General features: G+C 49.3%; 1 protein-coding gene across 1 annotated transcript in view; it reads right to left on the bottom strand.

Annotated features, from left to right (window-relative positions):
* Window positions 1-25,132, bottom strand: part of LOC139759459 (protein slit-like) — a 1,061,304-nt gene that overhangs the window by 367,106 nt on the left and 669,066 nt on the right. Inside the window, 1 exon segment of the mRNA XM_071681610.1 lies at window positions 887-958. Coding sequence (XP_071537711.1) covers window positions 887-958 — 72 coding nt within the window.

Below are 25,132 nucleotides of genomic sequence, written 5' to 3'. Positions count from 1 at the left end.
CAGTCACTCACTCTGCGGCCCCCACAGGGTTATGTAGCAGACCTTCAGGAGCCTCCCCGGGGCTCTTCCTCTCTCGCCGCATTCACAGCAGGTCCTTTAATCCTCGTCTGGTCACCCTCCTCCGGCCTGCCTGTACACCAGACGGGGCTACAAATATGGGAGTCTAATAACGCTATGAATTACGACAGTCTCGGCGTATAACGAGGACAGGAGTGTCATTAGCGGTATTTAGCGGTAGTGGAATGACAGTCAGCCCTGGTAATGAGGCAGGTGTCTACGGAACACCTACGTAAGAAGAACATGGAAGGAAATAGAAAGAATATATAATAAAAAGACACGACAAGCCAGCAGAGCAGCGTCGCTCAGACACCGAGGTTGGCGAGTGTGTAACCACGACTGCTGATGCGGGTCACTGTATGGTGACAATGTGTCCCTGTGGCAGACAGAGGGTGAGAAGGCAATCAATGCAATACACACCCACACCATACTGAAGAATGATAAGCCCTACCGATGATAATGATGACTACTGATGTAACAACACTCGCTTCACACATGGATGCGATAAAAGCAGAAACGATTCTTTTATTTTTTTCTCATGTGTCTTTCAAACAGGGTAGTACATGTTCGTGTGTATCTCTCTCTCTCCTCTAAACGTCAATTTTCCAAAGCCACTTAACGATGCATTATAGAGCAACAAGTGTCCACACAAGCTGAGCAAAGACTTCAACTAACGTCGTGTAATATATGCGTCAAAGGGGACGCAGGCTATGTGTGTGTGACGAGGTTTACAATGTATTACATCGCTGCTGAGTCACTGGCGCATTTGTAAACACAGGAGAAGCAACACTGTTTTCAGAAGAGGTTAACGGATGTACGGAGTACTTACAGGCGGTACAGGTGGGCCTTGTTGTTGAAGAGTCCATCTGGCAGATGGCGCAGTCGGTTATTGTTCAGCCGCCTGCGGGAAGAGACACCAAACATCAGTAAATGCTTCACAGCTCGTCATAAAGTGGATCACACGGCTTATATCCTATATGGTATATCCTACAAGGTAAATCCTATAAGATATATCCTATACGGTAAATCTTACAAGGTGTATCCTATATGGTATATCCTATAAGGTATATCCTATATGAAATATCCTGTATGGTATATTCTATAAGGTATATCCTATATGATATATCCTATATGGTATATCCTACAAGGGATGTCCTATAAGGTATATCCTATAAGGTATATCCTATACGGTATATAAGGTATATCCTATACGGTAATATCCTATATGGTATATCCTATACGGTATATCTGACAAGGCGTATCCTATATGGTATATCCTATAAGATGTATAAGGTATATCCAATACGGTATATCGACCATGCATTCTCTCTCTCTCTCTCTCTCTCTCTCTCTCTCTCTCTCTCTCTCTCTCTCTCTCGTATTTTTTGTACTCTGCTGCCGCACAGCTTCAAATGTCCTCCCCCTTTTCCCCCTTCCTACCAAAAGCAGCTCCAAGGCTGTGTCCTCCCGCAGGAGGTGGGTGATGAATGACCTCCTTCCCACCTAGGGCGGGGGGATGTCCTCGACCACAGTGTCTACTCTTTATGTCTCCTGATGATGTGACATCCTCACCTGAGCGGTGTAACCACTACCAGGAGACCGATAACACACACACACATACACACACACACACACACACACACACACATTCTTTCGTCTGTTTCTTTGAGTTACCTCGCTAACGCAGGAGACAGCGACGAAGCATAACATATATATATATATATATATATATATATATATATATATATATATATATATATATATACATATATATATATATATATATATATATATTTTTAATAAATTCCACTGCAATACCATCCAAACCTGCTGCCTTGCCGGCTTTCATCTTCCGCAAAGCTTTTACTACCTCTTCTCTGTTTACCAAATCATTTTCCCTAACCCTCTCACTTTGCACACCACCTCGACCAAAACACCCTATATCTGCCACTCTGTCATCAGACACATTCAACAAACCTTCAAAATACTCATTCCATCTCCTTCTCACATCACCACTACTTGTTATCACCTCCCCATTTACGCCCTTCACTGAAGTTCCCATTTGCTCCCTTGTCTTACGCACCCTATTTACCTCCTTCCAGAACATCTTTTTATTCTCCCTAAAATTTACTGATAGTCTCTCACCCCAACTCTCATTTGCCCTTTTTTTCACCTCTTGCACCTTTCTCTTGACCTCCTGTCTCTTTCTTTTATACTTCTCCCACTCAATTGCATTTTTTCCCTGCAAAAATCGTCCAAATGCCTCTCTCTTCTCTTTCACTAATACTCTTACTTCTTCATCCCACCACTCACTTGAAAAATGTGTGGAAGTCGAGAACATTATCCCGGAAAGCAAAAATGGGTATGTTTGAAGGAATAGTGGTTCCAACAATGTTGTATGGTTGCGAGGCGTGGGCTATGGATAGAGTTGTGCGCAGGAGGATGGATGTGCTGGAAATGAGATGTTTGAGGACAATGTGTGGTGTGAGGTGGTTTGATCGAGTAAGTAACGTAAGGGTAAGAGAGATGTGTGGAAATAAAAGGAGCGTGGTTGAGAGAGCAGAAGAGGGTGTTTTGAAATGGTTTGGGCACATGGAGAGAATGAGTGAGGAAAGATTGACCAAGAGGATATATGTGTCGGAGGTGGAGGGAACGAGGAGAAGAGGGAGACCAAATTGGAGGTGGAAAGATGGAGTGAAAAAGATTTTGTGTGATCGGGGCCTGAACATGCAGGAGGGTGAAAGGAGGGCAAGGAATAGAGTGAATTGGAGCGATGTGGTATACAGGGGTTGACGTGCTGTCAGTGGAGTGAATCAAGGCATGTGAAGCGTCTGGGGTAAACCATGGAAAGCTGTGTAGGTATGTATATTTGCGTGTGTGGACGTGTGTATGTACATGTGTATGGGGGGGGGGGGGGGTTGGGCCATTTCTTTCGTCTGTTTCCTTGCGCTACCTCGCAAACGCGGGAGACAGCGACAAAGTATAAAAAAAAAAAAAAAAAAAAAAAAATATATATATATATATATATATATATATATATATATATATATATATATATATATATATATTGTATCCCTCTTCTGATGATGCTACCCATAACATCATTAAATGTCTTAATTGCTAATACTAAGAGCTTTAATTAGTCCCCAGGTGAACTTCAAAGCACATCCTATTATGAGCCAAATCACTATGAAAGAATGACCACGAAACGAAGAAAACATAAGAAAAATAGTAGAACACACATCTTGTTACCCAGGCCAAACCAACCGCCCCCTCCCCCGCACACACACACACACACACACACACACACACACAACACCCCTTAACCACAAGGAAACCCCCCACCCCTCCTTTCCCTTTAATGGTCAGGCCGATGTATATAACCGAGAATGGCAGAGGAAAGACAGGGTTTGTATAGTGGTGTTGGGATTGAAAAAAAAGAATAAAAAAAACAAAAAAAATTCAGGAATTGTTTACACCTGAAGAGGCGGATCCCAAAAGGACCATAAGACAAAAACACAAGCATAGATCTACGAGAGTGGCACAAGAGAGAGAAAAGATTCAACGATACAATTAAGGGAAGCCAAATAGTGCACCAGAAGAGCTGCAGACTCCCGGGTCACACATCAACATCACAAAGTTTGATAACAGATCCTACGTATAAGAGATCCACACACGATAAAGCGGCCCTGATACCTTTGTACAGATTCCAACACCACTAGAAAGCCACAAATTTACCCTTACCCTCCTATATATACCAACGCCCCCTCGCCTCCAAATCACGCATGCTGAAGGGACAGATGATACAGATGAAGATTCTACGACTCGTCACAAATGCCGAAATATTCCTACCATGAAAGCACCGATTGGACAGCCAGCACGACCGATGAAAGATCTAACCAGTCGGCACAAAACCTGGGAAAAGCGGCACAGAAAGTATGGCAGAGACTCGAAGACAACGAAGTCACAAACCACAGACACACATGGTAGAACCCGGACAACAGCTGTTAATATGGAACACCCTTACTTTCCCTGGGAGTCTCAGAGCATCCAGCGAGGCTCCAGCTAACCATCCACTGGTGGACACAATGAAGAAATGTTCAGCCTCGCTAATTTCCTTTCCAAAAACCAAAAAAAAAAGAGGAAAAACCGACCCACAGGGGCACACCCCTAGTCTGCAAAACCGACCCACAGGGGCACACCCCTAGTCTGCCGGGGGGGTATATAAATAAGGCACCAAAAACACGTCTCCAGAAAAACACCCACATACATCAGGAAAGCCACACCGTACACCTGTGTGGACCTCAACCCTCTCTTTTCTGTTTCACGCTATTCCTTCCCTCCGTTCCACCTCCTTTTTGTTCTTCTCCTCTCCCTCTTACCATCCCATTACAGGGGAAAAAAATAAGGTGGGAGGACGATGGTGGAAGTGAGAATCATTATGGTGTGTGGGTGTGTGTGTGGGTGGGGAGGAAGATGGTGTGGGGGAGGCAGGATGTTGAGGGAAATACTACAGTAACCTGCTGGTCCCGGGGATAGAAGTGGGAGAGAGGGGGAGAGAGAGGGAGGGAGGGGGAGAGAGAGAGAGAGAGAGAGAGAGAGAGAGAGAGAGAGAGAGAGAGAGAGAGAGAGAGAGAGAGAGAGAGAGAGAGAGAGCACGAGGAAACGACGAGAAAAAGGGAAAGGATAAGAGGAAGGGAAAGGAAACACAGCAAAGGAGAGAAATGTTAATGAAAAACACACACACACACACACACACACACACAAACACGTGATCAAACACACGAGACACAAGACCGATTTAGGATCGTATGCGGGGAACGTAGTAGTGTGTGTGTGTGGGGGGGGGGGGGGGTGAACAGTATTTGTTTAGATGGTCGGGTGACCAGATGGCACAGTCGTAAGAACAGACTGAAGGTTGACCTCGAGAAAGAGAGGGGGGGCGGGGCGGGCGGGGGGATGACACGAGCCCAAGAGGAAGTGGGGGGAAAACGTGAAGGTATAGCATATATATATATGATGGTCAGCTTGTGGTGGTGGTGGTGGAGAGGCCTGAGCCCGGCAGGTGGTGAGGCTGAGCAAGGGCGGCCAGCAGCAGGTGGCCACGCTGCTCACCCCCCCCCCCGACGTTCCGGCCAATTAAATCACAGAGGCCGAGCGAGGGGGGGCTTAAACTACGCCAGGCCAGCTGGGCAGGTGGTGCCACGGTCCCAAGCAGCCGCCCCGCCCCCCGCAGGTCTAACTACGCCAGCTGGGCAGGTGGTGCTACTGTCCCGGGCAACAAGAGACCTCACTACACCAGCTGGGCAGGTGGTGCTACTGTCCCAGGCCCCCGCAGGCCTAACAACACCAGCTGGGCAGGTGGTACTACTGTCCCAGGCCCCCCGCAGGCTTAACTACACCGGCTGGGCAGGTGGTGCCACTGCCCCAGGCCCCCTAAGATCTAACTACACAGCTGGGCAGGTGGTGCTACTGTCCCAGGACCCTGCAGGCCAAACAACACCAGCTGGGCAGGTGGTGCTACTGTCCCAGGACCCTGCAGGCCAAACAACACCAGCTGGGCAGGTGGTGCTACTGTCCCAGGCCCCCCGCAGGCCTAACTACACCAGCTGGGCAGGTGTTAAAACATACATTACATATAAAACGAATAAAATAAACACACACAGAGCATGAAAAACAAGTAACAGCAGTAACAAAACCAGAGACGGGTGTGCCTGAGCGTAACCCACACCTGCCCCGCCATGTGACGGTGTAAGTGACGGTACGTAACGCGTCACAAGAACATCGTCACAGTTATGCAGGCCAGCGGACCCGGAGGAAGACAAGGTGGACAAAGATATAAATAAGTTAAGAACACTTACTTACTTACTTACTTACTTGCTTACTTACTTGCTTACCTACTCATTTACTTACTTGCTTACTTACTTATCTGCAAGCTTACTTACTTTCTTACTTACTTACTTACTTGCTTGCTGCTTACTTACGTTCTTACTTACTTATCTACTTACTTGTTTACTTACTTACTTGCTTACTTACTTGCATACTTACTTACTTATTACTTACAAGAACGAGTCTTGTGAGTTGCTTGCGTGTTGTCACGTGAGAGGAGGAGAGGTTACGTACGTCTGGACACTGTCTACGTACGTCAGCAGCTCACCCGTGGGTCAGGCAGGAAGTACAAGACGGCTGGCCACCTGGGCCAAAGGAATGGAACTTGACAGCAGCACAGCAGTCAGTAGCCCCTCCGATACCCAGGTGGGTAGTGCAGACGAGAGAGAGAGAGGGAGAGAGAGAGAGAGAGAGAGAGAGAGAGTGAGAGAGAGAGAGAGAGAGAGAGAGAGAGAGAGGGTGGGGGAGGTGTAGCGTGACCCAGCGCCATCAGGAGCGGCCCGTCTCACGCCGCAGCCCAGGAGTTACAGGCATCGCCCTCCATCCTCCCTGCCCCTCTCATATCCTCCCTGCCTCTCTCACACCTTCCCTGCCTCTCTCTCATCCCCTCCCTCCCTCTCTCACATCCCCTCCCTGCCTCTCTCACATCCACCCTGCCTCTCTCACACCCTCCCTGCCTCTCTCACACCCTCCCTGCCTCTCTCACATTTCCTCCCTGCCTCTCTCACATCCCCTCCCTGCCTCTCTCACATCCCCTCCCTGCCTCTCTCACATCCACCCTGCCTCTCACACAATCCCTGCCTCTCTCACTCCCTCCCCCTTCCCCACCGGCATCTAACTTCAATTCTTCACACACGTGTCTCCACCCTGCGCTTCCTTCACCTTCTCCTCCTCCTCCTGCTACACCCGCGCCAGGCCTCAGGGTAACCCTACCTCCATCCACACCTCGTTCACGAGGCTTCCCTCACTCCCATCAATATACAACCACGAGCTCTGGTATGTCTCCCTCCCACTCGCTGGGCCAGCCTCCCACCTGCCTGTACCCGCCCGTTCCCTCCAGACGGAGAGGGACGAAAAAAATTGGTCGAGACTCGACAGGGCCTCAGCGATGCACCCAGCTTGGCTGAGGCGTAGCGGTGCTCATCGGGAGGAGAGAGAGAGAGAGAGAGAGAGAGAGAGAGAGAGAGCGTCGGGCTGGTCTGCGGCAGGTGTGCACGCCCACCGTCCTTGCCCAGGTGTAGTCCGCCACACCACCTGACCGGCTCACATAGTGGTGATCGCCCTCCCTGTGTCAGGATGCACATCACGATGGGCCTCGCGTCACCTACCGTCACAACCTAAGGCAGGCTCAGCTGATCCCGTAACACCTCTTGTATCCACCTTCCCGCTAGATGAACACATGGAGTGAGGAGTTTTACAGTGGCCTCTACGAGGAGGAGGAGGAGGAGGAGGTGGAGGTAATGGTGGCCGGGGCCACGCAGTCTGCCCTGATCAAGGACACTGTTCGTGTCTGCCTCCATCACCGCCCTCCACACCAGCCTGGAACACATCGTATACACACAGTATGCATACTTCTCCACAACACTGTCAGTCAACCACATGTTGTGCACCTTATACTGTATCCTTGTGTACCCTATACTGTATGCTTGTGTATCTTGCACTGTATTCTTGCAATCTCCTGTATGATACTTACATCACATATGCGTACAGAGTTTTGAGTGTACACCTGTGTGAACATTATCCTCTGTACACCACAGAGTACACGATTTACACATGTAAGTCACTCTGTTAAAACAGTATAAGGGGCTGGAGTCCTCAGTATAAGGGGCTGGAGACCACAGTATAAGGGGCTGGGGACCCCAGTGCGGGGACAGGGTAAAGAACCCCTGTATGGGGCTAGGGTCCCTAGTGAGGGGACAGGGGTTGGGGACATGAATTCTGATACCATAAGTCTTTGCCCTCCTCTGAACCTTCTCTGTTTTTTGTGTATAATTCATTACCTATTTGTACTGTACAAGGAGGAGGTTTCACCCTCGTGTGTGTGTGTGTGTGTATGTGTGTGTGTGTGTCTGTGTGTGTGTGTGTACAATGTACTTCCGTTTTCGTCCACAGTGAGGCCATGTGATGTTCCTGAGTCTACACCGATATGGTGACCAAGAGACGCAAGAATAGGATCCCGGTCGTTGTGTGGTTATCTTGCCCGGCGGCATCTGAGCTTCAGCCACATGGAATCCAATGGTCATAGAAACGAACTGCCACACACTCAGATCTGAAGGGAGTGAGATGAGGTACCATCCATAGGCAACTGGGAGACAATTACTTATGAGCACTACACCGCAGTGTTGATTCACTTTCCCTCTTCTATAGGTATTACTTTGGTTTCTGCTCCCGAGAGTTGGCTGCCTGTGTGCCCCCACCTCTAGTGGACCATGCAATGCTTGGTAAGCTGCTGCGTCATATGATTACTCCGTGGCCGTTGGCAACTCAAGGGTGGGCCGTTTTAATACCTGCTCCTTTCCCTACACCTCGAAGCTCTGGAACTTCCTCATGTCTTTCTCAATAACTATGAACTGGTACATCTTTTAAAAAAAAAACTGATTTTCACTCTCTCTCCAAAAGTCGCAAATTCTTTCCCTTCTCTTTATTTTTACCTTTTTATAATCCTCTCTACATTTCAACTAAGGTCCGGCGTTGATGTGGACTTTCGTCCGTGACTGGAGCCTCCGACTTTGGAAAAAAGAGAGAGAGAGAGAAAAATAAAGAGAAATACCTGAGCTACGTCAACTCTGCCGGATGGAGGGACGTGAGGCGGCAAGTGTACGGTCCGTTAACTGAGCTCTCACGGCCCGTTTGCCGCATCACATAGTTCCTGCCGCACAGCTCTTTGACGTGAAGCTTTACAGTCGGCAATACAACCCTAAGAATATATATATATATATATATATATATATATATATATATATATATATATATATATATATATATATATATATATATATATATATATTTGTACGAGTCCACGGGGAAAATGAAACACGATAAGTTCCCAAGTGCACTTTTGTGTAATAATCACATCATCAGGGGAGATACAAGAGAGAAGTATGACAGTCAGTTGATATAAAACGAAGAGACGTAGCTAGGACGCCATTTGATAAACATGCGATTGTCCAAGACAATCGCATGTTTCCCAAATGGCGTCCTAGCTATGGTCAACAACGACCAAGACTCATTTATCACTTCAGCACAGAGAAAATTAGGGCAACTCATCACTTAAGTTCTTTAAACACACTTGCAGCTCCTCATGATATTATTCTACTACAGGTGTGTGTGTGTGTGTGTATGTATGTATGTATGTATGTATGTATGTATGTATGTATGTATGTGTGTGTGTGTGTGTGTGTGTGTGTGTGTGTGTGTGTGTGTGTAAAAGGAAAACAACAAATGACAACTTCCTCTTCAGTTAAGTCAACGAGATGTGGTCAAAGAAATATTTATCCTTAAAAGGGCGAGATGACTTTTTTTTAACTTCTGCTGCAGAGCTCCCGAGAAATTCCTGAAAGTGGTTCAATTTAGTCTCCATTTCACAAATTAGGATGATCAACCCCGGAGCAGAAGCACCACCAGCAGGCTGCTGGCCCGGGGGGTGTGTGTGTCTGGCCCCGTTAGGACCTGCAGCACGGGTGGACGTGGGGCTCTTAATGGGGGCCGGGGCGGGGAAAGAAGCACAGGATGGGGCTACGATGGAGGAGGTGAGGATCGGGGGAGAAGGGAGGGCAGGAGGGAGGGCCGCCTCCGGGATAAGGCTAGCTAGGGCTACAGCTACGGGTGTGTCTGTGGGCCTCGAAGACTGACTGGGTGGCTATGACTCCCTCCTTCCCCTATTTCGTCGCTGAGACAATAACACATAAAGACCAGAGTGTGGAGAGAGAGAGGACAGGAGGCGTCAACCCAGCAAGGGTCGGCCACATCAAACCTCTCACGCCACACACACACACACAACAACACATTGCGACAAATCTGATCCTACGAGGAGCTGAATGTCTTCCTCAGTTCTAGAGTGTAAGGTGTTAGATCTCAATCGTCCTCAAGCAGGTTCAGCAGCTCGTCCAGGGAGGATCTGATACTACCTCCCCTATGGTGAGAGGATCCCTGGCACACCAGCAGACGGTCATGGCGGAGCTCATGAACAACAAACCTGAAGCCGACCCACTGTGCCAGGTGTGGAACCACCGTGTGAACGTGGCACCTCCGCGCAGGTGTGCGTGATGACAACGTCTTAATCACATTATAACACTGAGCTCCTCTCTCTCTCTCTCTCTCTCTCTCTCTCTCTCTCTCTCTCTCTCTCTCTCTCTCATCCTGGGCTGCAGGAAGCCATATTTGTTTCGCTAACAACATTACGGACTTTCGCATCAAAGTGTATAATTCTTATGTGGGGTCTGCATGCACTTGGTAAACTGGTGTATACATGTGCACCTGGTAAACTCTGGTGTATATACGTACACATATACCTCAAGGTAACGTCAAACATGTCCATAATATCACAAATTACATTTGTTGGTATAGAGAAATATGAATACACATCTGTTCTTTAAGTCGTGTTGAATAATATATATATATATATATATATATATATATATATATATATATATATATATATATATATATATATATATATATATATATATGGATGGTATTGCAGTGGAATTTATTAAAAAAGGGGGTGACTGTATCGTTGACTGGTTGGTAAGGTTATTTAATGTATGTATGACTCATGGTGAGGTGCCTGAGGATTGGCGGAATGCGTGCATAGTGCCACTGTACAAAGGCAAAGGGGATAAGAGTGAGTGCTCAAATTACAGAGGTATAAGTTTGTTGAGTATTCCTGGTAAATTATATGGGAGGGTATTGATTGAGAGGGTGAAGGCATGTACAGAGCATCAGATTGGGGAAGAGCAGTGCGGTTTCAGAAGTGGTAGAGGATGTGTGGATCAGGTGTTTGCTTTGAAGAATGTATGTGAGAAATACTTAGAAAAGCAAATAGATTTGTATGTAGCATTTATGGATCTGGAGAAGGCATATGATAGAGTTGATAGAGATGCTCTGTGGAAGGTATTAAGAATATATGGTGTGGGAGGCAAGTTGTTAGAAGCAGTGAAAAGTTTTTATCGAGGATGTAAGGCATGTGTACGTGTAGGAAGAGAGGAAAGTGATTGGTTCTCAGTGAATGTAGGTTTGCGGCAGGGATGTGTGATGTCTCCATGGTTGTTTAATTTGTTTATGGATGGGGTTGTAAGGGAGGTAAATGCAAGAGTCCTGGAAAGAGGGGCAAGTATGAAGTCTGTTGGGGATGAGAGAGCTTGGGAAGTGAGTCAGTTGTTGTTCGCTGATGATACAGCGCTGGTGGCTGATTCATGTGAGAAACTGCAGAAGCTGGTGACTGAGTTTGGTAAAGTGTGTGGAAGAAGAAAGTTGAGAGTAAATGTGAATAAGAGCAAGGTTATTAGGTACAGTAGGGGTGAGGGTCAAGTCAATTGGGAGGTGAGTTTGAATGGAGAAAAACTGGAGGAAGTGAAGTGTTTTAGATATCTGGGAGTGGATCTGTCAGCGGATGGAACCATGGAAGCGGAAGTGGATCATAGGGTGGGGGAGGGGGCGAAAATTTTGGGAGCCTTGAAAAATGTGTGGAAGTCGAGAACATTATCTCGGAAAGCAAAAATGGGTATGTTTGAGGGAATAGTGGTTCCAACAATGTTGTATGGTTGCGAGGCGTGGGCTATGGATAGAGATGTGCGCAGGAGGATGGATGTGCTGGAAATGAGATGTTTGAGGACAATGTGTGGTGTGAGGTGGTTTGATCGAGTAAGTAACGTAAGGGTAAGAGAGATGTGTGGAAATAAAAAGAGCGTGGTTGAGAGAGCAGAAGAGGGTGTTTTGAAATGGTTTGGGCACATGGAGAGAATGAGTGAGGAGAGATTGACCAAGAGGATATATGTGTCGGAGGTGGAGGGAACGAGGAGAAGAGGGAGACCAAATTGGAGGTGGAAAGATGGAGTGAAAAAGATTTTGTGTGATCGGGGCCTGAACATGCAGGAGGGTGAAAGGAGGGCAAGAAATAGAGTGAATTGGAGTCATGTGGTATACCGGGGTTGACGTGCTGTCAGTGGATTGAAGCAAGGCATGTGAAGCGTCTGGGGTAAACCATGGAAAGCTGTGTAGGTATGTATATTTGCGTGTGTGGACGTGTGTATGTACATGTGTATGGGGGGGGGGGGGGTTGGGCCTTTTCTTTCGTCTGTTTCCTTGCGCTACCTCGCAAACGCGGGAGACAGCGACAAAGTATAAAAAAAAAAAAAAAAAAATATATATATATATATATATATATATATATATATATATATATATATATATGCGGAAGATTTCATTAATATGAAAAAATCTTACATGTTTTTAAGAGAGACGTAAAATGTAAGGTGCTATACAAAGCGGTGAAGCGAAAGTGTGACTTCAGGATATTAACAATTACAGACGTACTCCTACCCAACAAACAACAAACAAACAAACAAACAAAAAATTCGGAAACCCCCCCCCCCCATTGGATGACCTACGACGAAGGTAAACACTGAAAGCAAGTTACAGTAAACAGACCGCCTGTCTCTGACTGATACCACCCCACACACGATAAACAAACAAATAAGCAAACAAAAAGCAAACCAAACACTTGTTTGCCTCCCCTCGCCTCCACAACGACCGTGGAAACCCTGCCACCCAACCTGGGGCAGCAGGCATGGTCACCGTGTTGTACCGGGAAGGTTAAAAGTGCATCAAGTTTTATCTGCTGGACATCGTCCACAAGGGGACGTCCACACACCAGCTCAGGCCATGGCTTGAGGGGCGGGCTCTGGCGCTCACACACCCTCACTTTCCGTTCCTTTACCTTTAAGTTAATACACGATTTAATGACGGTCGTAAAGGCCAGGTGACACATGCTCCTAGTGCATCGCACGTGACACATCGCCAGGTGACACATGCTCCGGGTGCATCGCACGTGACACACCGCCAGGTGACACATGCTCCTGGTGCATCGCACGTGACACACCGCCAGGTGACACATGCTCCTGGTGCATCGCACGTGACACACCGCCAGGTGACATTGCTCCGGGTGCATCGCACGTGACACACCGCCAGGTGACATCCTGGTGTAGCCACGATCATATGACACAACCACACCTCTCCAACTCTGTCGTACTTTAGCACATATCATACTGCAGTTCCGACACACACACACACACACACACACACAGCTGCTGTTACGTGACCAGTGGGAAGCAGAGCTGGGAGAGCCACCTTCCCCCCACCAACACCACCACCTGACGTGTCTAATTAGCACTTATAATCCATCTCACTTGAAAAAAAATAATTTAAATCGTAATCTTTAAATCTCTCTCTCTCTCTCTCTCTCTCTCTCTCTCTCTCTCTCTCTCTCTCTTCTTGCTGACAAAGAAAACATGGACACTGAAACAGGGGGAGGCGGGGATAAAACACTGCACAAATTCATAACAAGGACACGTCGTCCATTTATCCCCCCCGGCTTACACACTCGATGATAAATGAATTATCATAAAAGCCTTTTCGGGTCACCTGAGGTTGACCACGTGATCTCGAAAGGTCGTAAGGTCACGACCCCTCCCCCCCCAGTGCATAATAATCCCCTTGTTCACAACGTGTATGATGATCTTCTAATGACACAACCATCGTCCACCCCTGGTTTTGGTGACCCTTGATGGTGAGAATGGTGACCCTGAGGTGGTAATGATAGTGACCCCGGGGTGGTAATGATAGTGACCCCGGGGTGGTAATGATAGTGACCCCGGGGTGGTAATGATAGTGACCCCGGGGTGGTAATGATGGTGACCCCGGGGTGGTAATGATAGTGACCCCGGGGTGGTAATGATAGTGACCCCGGGGTGGTAATGATAGTGACCCCGGGGTGGTAATGATAGTGACCCCGGGGTGGTAATGATAGTGACCCCGTGGTGGTAGTGATGGTGACCCCGGGGTGGTAATGATGGTGACCCCGGGGTGGTAGTGATGGTGACCCCGGGGTGGTAATGATGGTGACCCCGGGGTGGTAGTGATAGTGACCCCGGGGTGGTAATGATAGTGACCCCGGGGTGGTAATGATAGTGACCCCGGGGTGGTAATGATGGTGACCCCGGGGTGGTAATGATGGTGACCCCGGGGTGGTAATGATAGTGACCCCGGGGTGGTAATGATAGTGACCCCGGGGTGGTAATGATGGTGACCCCGGGGTGGTAATGATGGTGACCCCGGGGTGGTAATGATAGTGACCCCGGGGTGGTAGTGATGGTGACCCCGGGGTGGTAATGATAGTGACCCCGGGGTGGTAGTGATGGTGACCCCGGGGTGGTAATGATAGTGACCCCGGGGTGGTAATGATAGTGACCCCGGGGTGGTAATGATAGTGACCCCGGGGTGGTAGTGATGGTGACCCCGGGGTGGTAATGATAGTGACCCCGGGGTGGTAATGATAGTGACCCCGGGGTGGTAGTGATGGTGACCCCTGGGTGTTCATGATGGTGACCCTGGGTGTTCATGATGGTGACCCTGGGTGTTCATGATGGTGACCCTGGGTGTTCATGATGGTGACCCTGGGTGTTCATGATGGTGACCCTGGGTGTTCATGATGGTGACCCTGGGTGTTCATGATGGTGAGTGTGAGTGAGTACTTGAGGAAGGTGCGGTGAGGAGCAGCGTTGTGAGCAGTCCTCCTGCCAGGGTTGTAGGTCACTGGCTGCTGCTGCTGGCGGGCTCACTCCTCCTTCCTCCTACTCCTCTTCCTCCTCCTCCTTTTCTTCCTCCTCCTCCTCTTCCTTTCTCCTCCTCTTCCTCCTCCTCCTCTTCCTCTTCCTCCTCCTCTTCCTTCTCCTCTTCCTCCTCATCCTTCCTCTTGCTCCTCCTCTTCCTCATCCTCCTCCTCCTTCCTCCTCTTCCTCCTCCTCCTTTTCTTTCTTCTCCTCTTCCTCCTCCTCATTTTCTTCCTCCTCCTCCTCTTCCTCCTCCTTCTCCTCTTCCTCTCCTCCTCCTCCTCCTCTTCCTCTTTCCTCCTCCTCCTCATCATCATCATTACTCCGCGATCCCTAAATACAGACTCGACTTCCCTAAAATTCCTAACATTAAAGCCAAATTATAATCAGAATCAGTTCACCTTATAATTCTACGAAAAATCAGGCAGAGAAATCCTCTCTCTGTGTAATCTTATGCAAATATCAGACAGGGTGGAACTGTGGGCAGCACAGCTGGAAGCACTGGGGTGCTAGGGACACACCTAGGGGCTTTCCTAGGATGCTGAGGACGGCTAGGGTGATCCTGTGGGGTGCTGAGGACGGCTAGGGTGTTCCTGTGGGATGCTGGGGATGGCTAGGGTGTTCCTGGTCGTGTTGGGGCAGGCTAGGGTGTTCCTGGTGGTGTTGGGGCAGGCTAGGGTGTTCCTGGTGGTGTTGGGGCAGGCTAGGGTGTTCCTAGTCGTGTTGGGGCCGGCCAGGGTGTTCCTGGATGGGTGCTGGGTCAGGTAAGGGTGCCCTTAGTGTTGGGGCCGGCCAGGGTGTTCCTGGATGGGTGCTGGGTCAGGTAAGGGTGCCCTTAGTGTTGGGGCCGGCCAGGGTGTTCCTGGATGGGTGCTGGGTCAGGTAAGGGTGCCCCTAGTGTTGGGGCCGGCTAGGGTGTTCCTGGATGGGTGTTGGGGCAGGTAAGGGTGCCCCTGGTGTTGGTGCCGGAGCAAGACAGCGGGGGCAGTAAGTTCAGGTAACAAACACCCGCCCCGGGACAACCTCCTCCCAGCAGTCAGGACTAGTGGAGGGTCGTGGCCAGTAGTGACGCGTTCATCATAAACCAAGACTGAGGAAAAACCAGTTTGATCATGAGATAAACCCACTGTTTAACCGACGAGCTACAGAGGATAAACCTTGGTTTTGTAGCTCTTACGTTTGGGAAATGTGATCAGTTGACGGAACGAGGAATGAGACGGTGCGTAGTCTCCACGAACCATCAGAGAAAAGAACGAACCGGAGAGGAACTTCCTGACGAAGGACTAAGAGATCGCTACCGTGGGGCGGGTCTTGTAAGTCCCTGTTGCCCTCCCGTCCCTCACACTGACCACGGGAGGTAAGCTCAACACCCTGGACCTCACAAGACAAACATAAAGAAAACCAAAGTAGTGATTTCATTCGGTCACCGGCTTTCAAAGCGTCTGGTATTATGAACTAACGCCCACGGAGGCGCCACACACACACACACACACACACACACACACACACACACACACACACAAGACACTGACTACACAAACGTACATCTGTACGTCCTTGGCTCTGTATGACCCTTAGGAGCGCCTCCGTGACCCCAGCATCTCAAGACACTCCAGGCAATGAAGACGGACCGTCCATGAACCCGAGACGAGCTCCCCCAACAGAAGCCACAGTGTACCTACCCCCCACCCCCTTAGCCAAGACTTTCTTACACCAGGTAAAAGCAAACATGGGATCCCAAGGCCTTAAGACCCGGGACTAACTCCATCTCATCAGCGGCGAGCAGCGGGGGTGGCGGAGGGGTCCAGCAGGGAGTCCTACATAATTCTCGCCGTCGCCTATAGATGTCTCTGACCCTGGTTAACCCAGTAATTCCCTGACAAAGACCGTGACGGGGTGTTGAACTGATACCCGAGGCGCGTTGGCCCGGAATATTTGGGCTTACTGAGAGGTTACCTGAGGTGGGCTTCCGCTGGTGGTGGTGCTGACGCTCAAAAGGAGGGCGACGTTGAGACAGGAGTTCGCCTCAAGTTCAGGTGGTCATGGCAGGGGGTTCTGCCTGCAAACATCTCGTACGTACATGTGGGAAGATTGACTCACAATGGCAAGGATCCTCAAATGAAAATAAACAAACCTGCAGATGTATTACCAATGAGGTAATCCCCCACACCCCACTACACATTATGGCTATGATCTTCACCCGGGAATATCATCTCACTACAAGTGTCTACAGGAAAGCAGAGGATAGAATACTCCACCACCACCACCATCTACCACCACTACCACTACTAATACTAATGATAAATAATGATTATCATAATGATAATCGGTTTACTGAATCAAAGCAGAGCCATTTGGCTGAAAATACACAATGGAGATATCACAAAACCGGGGGCGTCATAATTGTAAGCAGTTCCACTAATCGTGAGAGAGGTGATGGACAAGGTTGGGCCAGGATACTTCCACGCTTTGGAGGAGCAGTAGTGATGTTCTTATACGTGCTACAGCGACGCTACCTCATTAGCTTCCTCGTTAGCGTCATTAGCCTCGCTGGCTTCCAGCTCAGCCTGGAAACTATCGGGGACGCAATAGCACATGGAAAAAAAAAATGAAATAGAAAAAGAAAAGAGTAGCCATATGAAATCCTGCAGGTGGATACATACACTGGGTTACGAGGAGGAGTGAGGAGGACAGCTGAACATGCTACCGAGTCTCTCACCCCGCAACCTCCAACACACTCTCGCAACGGACGGCCATACAAGACAACACCTGACACGGCTGAATTACGAACCACCTCAGAGGAGATGAAGGTGGCTCTGAGTGTCTCAAAAACAATGGTTGCCGGCCAACAGTGGACGGTGAAAACCTGGGATAAAAAATGGTGTTGAGGAAGGGGTCATTATGGTAACCAGGTACCCGCTGTCTGCCATGGCCAGAGGACACCTACATAAACTGGCCAGCGGTGGGGGTCAATTCAACCTGAGAGGAAGAGATGTAATACGGCAGCTGTATGAGGCAGGTGTAAGAGATTAGGGATATGGGGACAAGGCAGTGGACAAATTTAGAGAGGCAGATATGGGAGAAAGGTGTAAGGGCAGATGTAAGGGGGACAGGTGTGGAGGACAGATGGGACAAGTGTAAGGGTAGATGTAAGGGGTTGGGGGTGGTTGTTGTGTAGGCGTATAAGGAAGGCGTAGGTGGGATGCGTCAACGCGTGAGCATCCGCGTACAGCGACGGCGCTAATAACTGAGACGAATAACGTCAGAAGGCTTCGGCGACTCCCAAGTTTATTTGACGAGACTTTACTCCCAGTGATACAGCCTCGCCAAAGGTGGCTTTTTAATCCCGGTAAAAAAAAAAAAAAAAAGAAAAAAAACGCGAGCGAGGCGGAGTACGGTAAACTAACACCACCTTCCAACAGACAAGGACGAAAAAGGGTTGGCCAACTTTACAGTAAGCTGGCCAACCCTCACAAAGGCTTCACCTTCAAAACCCTGAGCTCTACAGTGGAGGTCCCCCAAGGCGCTGCTCTTTCTCCATCCTGATCAAATATGAAGACGCTCTTGAGTGAATTCAAAGAGGAGCAACATAAGTAATCCCTTCGCTCAGAAATAAGTCTTAGGAAGACAGACTCAGGCACTTTTAAAACTATCTACTGAAGAAAAGAGAGAGAGAGAAAAAACGCAGAAAAAAACGCAGACTTAAAGGTGATCCGACAGAAGTGTCCAAAATAGTAAACAACCTCGACAAATAACGCACGGAAAGGTCTCTACTTTAGAGTGGGATTCAATAACCAGAAATAATAACACAAAACAAACAAACAAAAATAAATAAAATCAGTGGGTAAAATTTATTTTACATGTAGTGTGGTTGAGCACAGGAATTCAACACCTCCCCATGTTGTAAATGCACAGACCATAAATACCTTCAAATCAAAGGTAAACAAATATTTTACTGATGTGCGTACGTTATCGGAAAATAGAAAATGAGAAAATGCTTTTCGCTCATCAATCATGTCTCTCTCTCTCTCTCTCATTTTCCCAGAATCCTTGCGCACAGCAAATGCTGTCACAGATAGGAGGGAACTATTTCCAGTTCTCCTGTGAAATTTCCAGTCAGTATTTCTCTCTCTCTCTCTCTCTCTCTCTCTCTCTCTCTCTCTCTCTCTCTCTCTCCACACTGTATGTCACTCATTTTTTTCCTCCTTCCGGCAGTTGAGACGGGGGAGAGAGAGAGAGAGAGAGAGAGAGAGAGAGAGAGAGAGAGAGAGAGAGAGAGAGAGAGAGAGAGAGAGAGAGAGAGAGAGAGCTATACCTAGTGGAAAGGGTGGTGGAAGAGGTGTCTGGTGGTGGCGAAGGTGAAGGCTGTGGGACGATACGTGGTGATGGTGATGTTGCCCGTGACACTCTGATGGTGAAGGAGGGAGATATACGCCGTGTCAATGAGGCTTTCAGGAACATATCTTAATATTCCTGTAGGAAAGGCATCATTAGCAGACATCCTGCGACACTTCGAGATGTTCCACCGCTGCCACAAGCGTGTAGCTAAGTAGCTAATGTTAGCAGCTCAGCCCATACCGTACTGGTAACTGTGGTAGGCGCAGCTACCATGGTGATGGTGTAGTTGTAGTTGTGAGGAGCTGACGTAACTGTTATGATGGTGGTGGAGGTGGCTGCCTGCTCCACCCAGTAATAGTGTCAATGGTTGTAACAGCGAAGGTGAAGGTGGTGGTGGTACAGGTGGTGACACTGACAACTACAGTGGTGGTGATGGTGGTAGTGACTGATGGTTGTGGTGGTGGTGGTGGTAGTGACTGATGGTTGTGGTGGTGGTGGTGGTGGTAGTGACTGATGGTTGTGGTGGTGGTGGTAGTGACTGATGGTTGTGGTGGTGGTGGTAGTGACTGATGGTTGTGGTGGTGGTGGTGGTGGTAGTGACTGATGGTTGTGGTGGTGGTGGTAGTGACTGATGGTTGTGGTGGTGGTGGTGGTACAGGTGGTGACACTGACAACTACAGTGGTGGTGATGGTGGTAGTGACTGATGGTTGTGGTGGTGGTGGTGGTGGTAGTGACTGATGGTTGTGGTGGTGGTGGTAGTGACTGATGGTTGTGGTGGTGGTGGTAGTGACTGATGGTTGTGGTGGTGGTGGTGGTACAGGTGGTGACACTGACAACTACAGTGGTGGTGATGGTGGTAGTGACTGATGGTTGTGGTGGTGGTGGTGGTGGTAGTGACTGATGGTTGTGGTGGTGGTGGTAGTGACTGATGGTTGTGGTGGTGGTGGTAGTGACTGATGGTTGTGGTGGTGGTGGTGGTGGTAGTGACTGATGGTTGTGGTGGTGGTGGTAGTGACTGATGGTTGTGGTGGTGGTGGTGGTAGTGACTGATGGTTGTGGTGGTGGTGGTGGTGGTAGTGACTGATAGTTGTGGTGGTGGTGGTAGTGACTGATGGTTGTGGTGGTGGTGTTGGTAGTGACTGGTGGTTGTGGTGGTGGTGGTAGTAGTGACTGATGGTTGTGGTGGTGGTGTTGGTAGTGACTGGTGGTTGTGGTGGTGGTGGTAGTGACTGATGGTTGTGGTGGTGGTGGTAGTGACTGATGGTTGTTGTGGTGGTGTTGGTAGTGACTGATGGTTGTGGTGGTGGTGGTATTGACTGATGGTTGTGGTGGTGGTGGTGGTAGTGACTGATGGTTGTGTTGGTGGTGGCAGTGGTAATGAACTTCGTAACAGTAACTTATGGTCGCTGTACCTCTGACTGTGATAGTGGTGAGGGAACTACCAGTGGCTCTTGGTGGTTGTGGTAGTGGTGGTCGTACCAGTGGCCGTGGTGGTGGTAGTGGCATTTACCAGTGACCCTGACTACTGTACCAGTGGAGCTATCTGGCTAGGAAACACCCCCACACCTCACGTCTGCACAGGGCAGTGATCATGGGGGAGGTGGTGTGGGAGCCACAACAACAGTGAGGGGTGACACGTTGAATTTAAAAGGAAACAACACAAATACACAATACAGAAATAACATCAAAAAAATCCTACAACCTCAGGACGACAGAGCTTAAAGAGGCGGGAGGAGCGACTCAGGACGACAGAGCTCAGAGAGGCGGGAGGAACGACTCAGGACGACAGAGCCCAGAAAGGCGGGAGGAACGACTCAGGACGACAGAGCTCAGAGAGGCGGGAGGAACGACTCAGGACGACAGAGCTCAGACAGGCGGGAGGAGCGACTCAGGACGACAGAGGTCAGAGAGGCGGGAGGAGCGACTCAGGACGACAGAGCTCAGAGAGGCGGGAGGAACGACTCAGGACGACAGAGCCCAGAAAGGCGGGAGGAACGACTCAGGACGACAGAGCTCAGAGAGGCGGGAGGAGCGACTCAGGACGACAGCAGAGCTCAGAGAGGAGGGAGGAACGACTCATTTATATGTTAAACAGACGGAACCACCTTATCCTCTTACATTCATGTATCATACCCACTGGACGCTCCATGCTTGCCTCCCACCTACCCTCGGGAATTGTACCCACTGAAGACGTACCCCAGGACACACCATGCTTGCCTCCCACCTACCCTCGGGAATTGTACCCACTGAAGACGCTATTTGCCTCCACGTAACCCAGGACACACTACGCTTGCTCCCCACCTACCCTCGGCAATTGTACCCACTGAAAGCTCTCTCTGCCTCAACCTACCCTTAATTATTGTACCATCAGGACGCTCCGTGCTTTTTCCCTCCACTAGCCCCCTACTGTTCTACTCTCTGTCCCTCCCTCCACGTACCTCTATGTGCCCTTCATCCTCACCGTCACAAGAATGCATGAAACTCCTTGATCTGCCGCATGTTACGTAAAGTTGCCAGTGTCCCTTCCATCCAAACGTGGGAGGAGAAACGTATTAATGATGCGTGAAATCACTACATCACACGTCAGGCAGTGGCTACCCTCCAAGCATTCTAAGTATTTCCCCTGCGCAAGTCGACCACAGAGTTAAATATGTCTGGTACGATTATGTCAACATATACTTACCCAAGACACACGGACTAAAAGAGATAACTGTCAGAAGTGGATGATGCAAGGAGGGGGACGACAGACAAAGAAATGCTTCGTTGAAGTAGGCTTTTACATATCGGGGTAGAAAGTGGGAGGAATGATGGGATGGAATAACTGAACTCGATGTGGTATATGGGGGGCGGGCGATGTGCTATCAATGGGCTGAACCAGACTTCATGAAGCGGTCGGGTAAAGTACTGGACAGTCGTGTGGGGGTTCGGCTGCATTTGGCAGGCACTGGTTTCAGTACATTACATATGACAACCGGGAAATCTGTGTAGAAAACGTATGTGTGTGTGTGTAAACATGGGTCATTGTTCGTCTATTCTTGACGCTACCTTTATAAAAGGGGAAAGGCAAATTCTTCTGAGTAAATGACAAGGTCATCACCATCATCATCATGATGACCAGCGACGTTCACGACGTAAAACCATCAACAACAAGTGCTGGACGACCTAAGCTGCAGCCAACACCAGGGAGTAGACGAGTGTACGGGAGGAGGAGGAGGAGGTGGTGTAGCCACTACCTGCACCACTTCCCAACACACAGGTGAGGCAGTCGCCGTCTGCGACTTGTACGCGAGGTTGTAAATCCCACCCAAAGAAGGAGGCAAAGCCCCTAGCCTCCTCCCTCCCTCTCCCCTCAGCCAGAGCAAGGCGGACACCAAGACCAGACGGGGCGTAGGAGAAGCAAAGGGCAGGAGGACGTGGAAAACAGAGAGAGAGAGAGAGAGAGAGAGAGAGAGAGAGAGAGAGAGAGAGAGAGAGAGAGAGAGAGAGAGAGAGAGAGAGATAAAAGAGCTGGTGACAGGGACGGGAGGCGGCGCGCGGCCCACGGCCGAGAGTAATGAGCACAGTGGATCACTACCGTCACACGGTTGGAACCCTCTCTAGTCTGTGTCAGTACCAGCCACCCGTGTGTGTGTGTGTGTGTGTGTGTGTGTGTGTGTGTGTGTTGCAGGGGCCAGCCGGGCTGTAAACGTCCGGTCGGGGGGGACCACAAGCCGCCTCAGAATGGCCAGCCGGTGGGCAATAAAACTAGAGTTTGGGAATTAAATGTCATTTCGCAGTACTGTTAAAAACAAACGACTGAGAGACAGGTCGGGCGGTACTACCCTAACTCGCTGTAAAAAAAAGACAGACTTTCCCTCCTCACCACCAGCGCTCCCAGTTTACCAAGAGAAACGAGGAAGCTTCAGGTCCCCCCACTCTTTTTACATATTTATCGGTGGGAAATACCATCAATTCGCATTCACCACACACATGGTCGACTTCTAAGGGCCTGCTGTCAGGCTGGACAAGACTGTTACGATACATACCACAGAGTAAATGCGTCCTAGACATTGTTACAGGGCGACAAAATGTCTGTTTTCATTCGTCCGGCGCTGGAACGCGTGTTAGCTGCGTAAGGACGCATTTTTTTTTGTTCTCTCTGTTGCCCACTGAAGCATTGAAAACATCTGCAGTGGATACTCACGTCCCTTACGCTTCGAACCCCTGATATATGTACAGACGAGGCTCTTCAGTATGATGTCTTGATACGTCATAACATCGTCTATCGGGAACTTGAATTCGTGGATCCTATCTCTCGTGGATCCTATCTCCAGCATTGGAATCTTAACCCTAAGTGGCACTAGAACAAGACTGGATCCCGAGTTCCTTTATCCACCAGGCTTCCAATCCGTGTCGATCCTCCATCCAGGTTTCGATCCTTTGTAATTCATCCTAATAGGTTTCGATCCTTTATAATTCATCAACAAGGTTTCGATTCTTTGTAATTCATCCAAAAAGGTTTCGATCCATTGTAATTCATCCAAAAAGATTTCGATCCTTTATAATTCACCCACAAGGTTTCGATTCTTTGTAATTCATCCAAAAAGGTTTCGACCCTTCATAATTCATCCATCAAGGTTTCGATCCTTTACAATTCAGCCAAAAGGGTTTCAATCCTTTGCAATTCATCCAACAAGGTTTCGATCCTTTGTGATTCGTCTACCAAGGCTTCGAACTTCAGTATTTCACCCATACGAGGTCCCAAACTCAAGGACTTCGATCCCGGGGGTCTTGCAGCCACACACGAGAGCCATGACGCCCCGCGGGACACCAGGTCATGTTGAACCCGTAAAGCATCTACAGGTGACCGTGGTCGAGGCGACTGTTCGTGTCGGCCAACCGTAAGTACAGATAACCACTTCGACCAGTTAACTAATATCGAGATGGGCGGTGGGCGGCCCCTCAAACTACCATGTATCTGGTCTCGCGGTCGACCGCCACCTGCTACTGCTGCCTCGGGCCGTCTGTCACACAACCAACAGAAACTGTTTTTACGATATTTCAACACGGCTGAGAATCACAAATTTCAAGGGAGAGAGAGAGAGAGAGAGAGAGAGAGAGAGAGAGAGAGAGAGAGAGAGAGAGAGAGAGAGAGAGAGAGAGAGAGAGAGATCAGTAAGCAGCAACGCACGCAACAGGTTCTGGGGGACACGTCTAGAGATGAAACTGATGGCGTAGTGAGGGGAAGAATCCACACCGTGGCAACACAAGCGACGGTGACTTAAACGGGGCCACGTACAAGGTGGGCCAGGAAGCTAATACACGTTGACAAGGCTCGAGATAAGTCGTGTTGCGGGACCCCAGGAGCCGTCTGGTGTGGCTTTCTGGCGTCACCAACCCACCCACCGACCCCACCGACCCACCCATCCACCAACCCACTACCATACCAACCCCACCGACCCACCATCCCACACCCACCAACCCACTACCCTACCAACCCCACCGACCTACCAACCCACTACCCTACCAACCCCACCGACCCACCATCAGCCACCCACCCACCAACCCACTACCCTACCAACCCCACCGACCCACCATCCCTTACCCACCAACCCACTACCCTACCAACCCCACCGATCCACCATTCCCCCCAACCCATCCACCACCAGCCTCACCACCCCATGAGCCCCATTAACCATCCAGACCCCACTCACCCACTTTTCGCCCCACAAAGCCACTAACCTCCCAACCCCAGACTACACCACCAACCCTCCACCACTACGAAAAAGCAGAACTTAAGATCACCAGCAACAGTTCGAAATTGAATACGTTCTCGCTATGTTACGTAACACCACTGATAAAAACATTTAATGATGCTCAGTTAACCTCTAACACAACAGGGTAGTTACACCAAGCAAGTCTTCCGATATGTAATGATAAACGCTGGGACTTGCCAAATCCCGGGTTCGAGTCCCGGAAAGGGCGGCAGACTCACAGCCAACCCAACAGTCTATCTATCCTTCTCTTTTAGGCTGGTCGA

The sequence above is a fragment of the Panulirus ornatus genome, chromosome 33, assembly GCF_036320965.1.
Source record: "Panulirus ornatus isolate Po-2019 chromosome 33, ASM3632096v1, whole genome shotgun sequence".
Classification (NCBI taxonomy): domain Eukaryota; kingdom Metazoa; phylum Arthropoda; class Malacostraca; order Decapoda; family Palinuridae; genus Panulirus; species Panulirus ornatus.
The sequence above is the reverse complement of the archived record's forward strand: the minus strand, read 5'-3'. Positions and strand labels throughout refer to the sequence as shown.